The sequence below is a fragment of the Oryza sativa genome, chromosome 12 (genome assembly GCF_034140825.1).
Source record: "Oryza sativa Japonica Group chromosome 12, ASM3414082v1".
In the NCBI taxonomy this organism is placed as follows: domain Eukaryota; kingdom Viridiplantae; phylum Streptophyta; class Magnoliopsida; order Poales; family Poaceae; genus Oryza; species Oryza sativa.
In genome coordinates, this window is record NC_089046.1 from 17,476,431 (window position 1) to 17,480,285 (window position 3,855).

At 57.5% G+C, this 3,855-nt stretch overlaps 1 protein-coding gene across 1 annotated transcript; it reads left to right on the forward strand.

Moving 5' to 3' along the window:
- Positions 1 to 687: 687 nt before the first annotated feature.
- On the forward strand, positions 688 to 3,140 carry LOC4352199 (TPD1 protein homolog 1A-like). The gene is made up of 4 exons (NM_001423500.1): positions 688 to 862; positions 1,212 to 1,371; positions 2,064 to 2,180; positions 2,543 to 3,140. The coding sequence occupies exons 2-4, from the start codon at positions 1,239 to 1,241 to the stop codon at positions 2,971 to 2,973; spliced, it is 681 nt and encodes a 226-aa protein (NP_001410429.1). The 5' UTR covers positions 688 to 862; positions 1,212 to 1,238; the 3' UTR covers positions 2,974 to 3,140.
- Positions 3,141 to 3,855: the final 715 nt, after the last annotated feature.

The window sequence follows — 3,855 nt, forward strand, 5'->3', positions numbered from 1 at the left end:
CAAAACTATCCTACACACACAAACTTCCAACTTTTCCGTCACATCGTTCCAATTTCAACCAAACTTCCAATTTTGACGTGAATTAAACACAGCCTACATCTCAACTGCGTAATATTTCACTTATCATACTACAGGTCGGACTGTTGATTTACTGAATTTGGTGTGACAAGTGAAGCATGAGGGTGGTAAATTAACCTCCAACGAGCACTCTAACATAATATTCCTTCTATTTTGTTTCCTCCCAGAGATGGCTGCGCTCCTCTACCGATTCAACATTCTCTCTGCTTCCAAAAGCACAAGAGGAAGAAAGGAGGAGGAGGCAGAGAAGGCCACCAAAAACCCAATCCCCCAAAAAAGAAACCCAGAATTCAAACCAACAAAAAGTTTGCCCAAAAATCCCCAAACTTTCCAAAGGCCAATCCACACTACACAGTGCCATGTACCGGTACCCAGCCTCTCTCTCCCTCCCTCCCTGTGCAGGCTGTGTGCAGCAGCCTTGACCAGAACCGGGCCAGACCGGATCACTTCCTTCTGGTCCCTGTCGGGTCGGTCCCCTCCTCCCTCTCCCTCTCTCTCTCCACCGCGCCGGCCCGGTTCGACTCGACCACAACACGCGACGCCACGCCTCCTCCCGATCCGCTCCGGCCGCGCCGCCTATGTAGGCCTCTGGGTCCATTCACACCGCCTCTTTTCGTTTCGTTTCGCCGCCCGCTTCCGCCGCGCGCGCGCACGTGCGAGAGGGGAGAGGGGGATAGCGACGCCGCGCCCAAACCCTACTACTACTCCTCCTCCTCCTCCGCGTCCTCGCCGGCCACTCGTCGCCGGCCTCCGTCGCCGCCTCCGCCTCGTCATCCACCAGAAGGTAGGCGCCGACCTCCTCCTCCTCTTTCTCCTTCTCGAGCCTACGCGGGCGAGGGTTCCGAGGTGTGCGAGTGTGGTCTCGTCTCCCTCCCGGAGACGCGTGCTCCGGTGGGTGGGAGGGATGGTGTCCGCGTCGGTTTGGGCGGAGGCGGAGGAGCGGGGGAAGGGGGCGCGTGGCCCGAGGCGGCGCCGCTGCGTGTCCTCTCTCTCGCAAGCTTTCTGCGGGCCTTTTTGGTTTCTCCGCCGATGCTCTAGTTCGTCGCATCCTTTTCTGTGTAGTATTTTCGTTGCAGATGGAGCCATGGAGGTGGCAGATCTGTCTCGTGACCCCCCGGAGTTTTTTGTTTCAGGCGTTCGTGCGCACGGGTTTCCGCGCGATGAGGGTCTCCTCGGCGTCCAGTACGCCGCCGCCGCCGGCGTTCGCGGCCGCGGCGTGGGCGGTGGTGCTGCTCGCCATGCTCCGCTCCGACGTCGCCCTCGCCGCCGCCGCATCCTCCAACGACGACACAGGTGACGCACCATTCCAAAACCACCCCGCTTCATCCTGTGCGCTGCTGCTTGATTCTCCCACACATGATTCGCCAGTTTTTTTTGTCTGCACATATATTTCTGAAAAAAAAATCGCACTCCTTTCCTCGTCAAATCTCTCTGCGTTTTGGCTCCGTTTCGATGAGATCATTCTCCCTAAAAATTTTTGTATGAATAAAATTCTCGAAATACCGCACGGGTGCAATGGATTTGCACCATTAGTTTTGCATCACTAGGAGCATCATTAATAATTACGGACGAGATCTCTCTCTCTCTCCCTCCATCCGTGCGGTTTCTGGAATTTGCATTGTACTGCTACTGTTCATCGTGTTCATGCCTCCACGTCGACCTGCGCCTTCCTTTCCAAGATTGGGATACGAACAAGGAGAGGCGCAGCGCGGTGGGCCCACCACCAACCCACCCACCCCCACCCATCCATCCATTCCCATGGATTCGAAATGTTTTTTTTTTGGTTGGTTGGTTGATTTCGCTCTGTTCGTATCGCTGTTCTCCCACTGTGTGCTACTGCCGCCGCCGCGTCGTGGATTTGTCGCGTGGGGTGAAGTTTTTGGGCTTTTGTGTGTCGCTGACGGGGTGGGGCCCACTCCGGGTTGGTCCCACGTGTCTGTCGCCGTGTGGCGGGGGTCTAATCGTGCGGGCGTTTTTTTGTGCAGGTCTCTCGCCGTTGATGCCGCCGCCGCCGCTCGCCGCCCCGGTTCCCGCGGCGGTTTCTCCGGCCCCGGCGACGCCTCCCGCCGTCCTCTCCCCCCGCAAGCTCCTCCGCCCGCAAGGTAAAAGCAAGCTTCCTATCCCCGATTCCCTCGGCGATGCTTATCTCGCCGTCCGATTGACCGATCGGACGGCTGCTGCTTGGCCCACGCGGCCGGCGCTTTCTCCGACAAGCCTCTGACGCAGGCCGTGGGGGCCAGAGGGGGGGGAGCCTGATATGTGGGGTCCACGGAGACGCCTCCTGTTTTGTCCTCGGAGACGAGACGATCCCTTTGGCGCGCCATGATTCCGTCGCCCTCACATTCCATTCTGTCGTATCGGAGCATGACATGTGGGCCCGTGTCTGCGGTGCTCTCAGTTTTTCGTCGCCGCATGCATGCAGTGACTGACCGGTGGGGCCCGCTTGCTTTCACCCTTTTTGCAGGCGCGGACGTCGTCGGCGTCGGTTTCGTCTCCGGCAGCGGCGGCGGAGGAGGAGGAGACGGAGTACGGACGCGCCGGGTGGACGACGGGTGCGCGGGGGCGGACGACATCGCGATCTACCAGGGGAGGGCGACGCCGCTGCCGAGCGGGGTGCCGGCGTACACGGTGGACGTGATGAACCGGTGCGCCGGCGGCGGCGGCGGCGACGAGGAGTGCGCCATCGCGGGGATCCACGTGCGGTGCGGGTGGTTCAGCTCGGTGAGCCTGGTGGACCCGCGCGTGTTCCGCCGGCTCGGCCACGACGACTGCCTCCTCAACGACGGCCGCCCGCTCCTCGCCGGCGAGACCGTCTCCTTCGAGTACACCAACTCCTTCCCCTACAAGCTCTCCGTCTCCGTCGCAACCTGCGTCGTCGACCCCGCCGCCCCATAGCCGCCGTCAATCGCCGCAAGGAAAAAGTAGACAAAACAAAAGAAACGAAAGAGAAACAGTAGTACTAGTGACATCTCTTGCCTTACTAGTTTTTTTGTTCTTTTCTTTTTTTTTGACCCCATGTCAGTATCACTCACAGAACAACAGCTCACCATTTGCTACGCCTCACGCAGTGCGTACTCCTCCCAACATGTATGAAACCCTCATTATACTACTACTAGACCTGCAGTATAGCGTTAGCAGTAGTTCCTGCTTCTTGCATGCAGCTTAATGTTGTTGTTAAGTTGCCTGTCAGGCAGACCAAAGTGTAATTAACCCTGTTTTACTCAAATCTCTCGGGTGGTTTTGGCGCGGATGGAACAAGTTTATTTTTGTCACTCTTTGGTTGTGCTTCCCTCTCGTGGTACTGTGCTTTGAGGTGGTGGTTGGTTGTAGCAAAACCGGGAATGAATCAGGTCACGTGTAAGTACAATCGGTGCATGCATGGGTGACAGCTCGTCGGAAGTGGAATTAATTGCACTTTTGAGGCTAAAATGGAATCTTCTCTTTCTCTCCCCCCCTCTGGCTCGTCTCAGGCCCGGGTCAAGTTAACAACTGTAGACATGTCCTTCAACCTTCGCCCTTCGTCTTGTTGCTTCTGCTACGATTGCAGGTTTGCTACACTGTTCGTTGCAGCAACAAAGCATGCATGCTTGCTTGCTTTCTCCTTTTGGCTCAAGCTTTTGCATGTGGTTTGGCCCCTGTGCTGAGCCCTGTGAGGCAGTGAGGAGGAGGTCCCAGTTCCATGTCATGTGGAACGGAATGCCATCTTGGCAAAAGGGCAATGGCAACCATTGCTGCCTCCCCACACCGTGTGGCTCGTGTCGTGTGTGGTTGATGGGT

What these genes read in the sequence shown, in the direction of transcription:
- LOC4352199 (NM_001423500.1), top strand. Translation starts at nt 1,239, where the DNA reads ATGAGGGTCTCCTCGGCGTCCAGTACGCCGCCGCCGCCGGCGTTCGCG. An exon ending in ATCCTCCAACGACGACACAG is followed by an intron (nt 1,372 to 2,063) that starts GTGACGCACCAT and finishes TTTTTTGTGCAG; the next exon opens with GTCTCTCGCCGTTGATGCCG. An exon ending in CAAGCTCCTCCGCCCGCAAG is followed by an intron (nt 2,181 to 2,542) that starts GTAAAAGCAAGC and finishes CCCTTTTTGCAG; the next exon opens with GCGCGGACGTCGTCGGCGTC.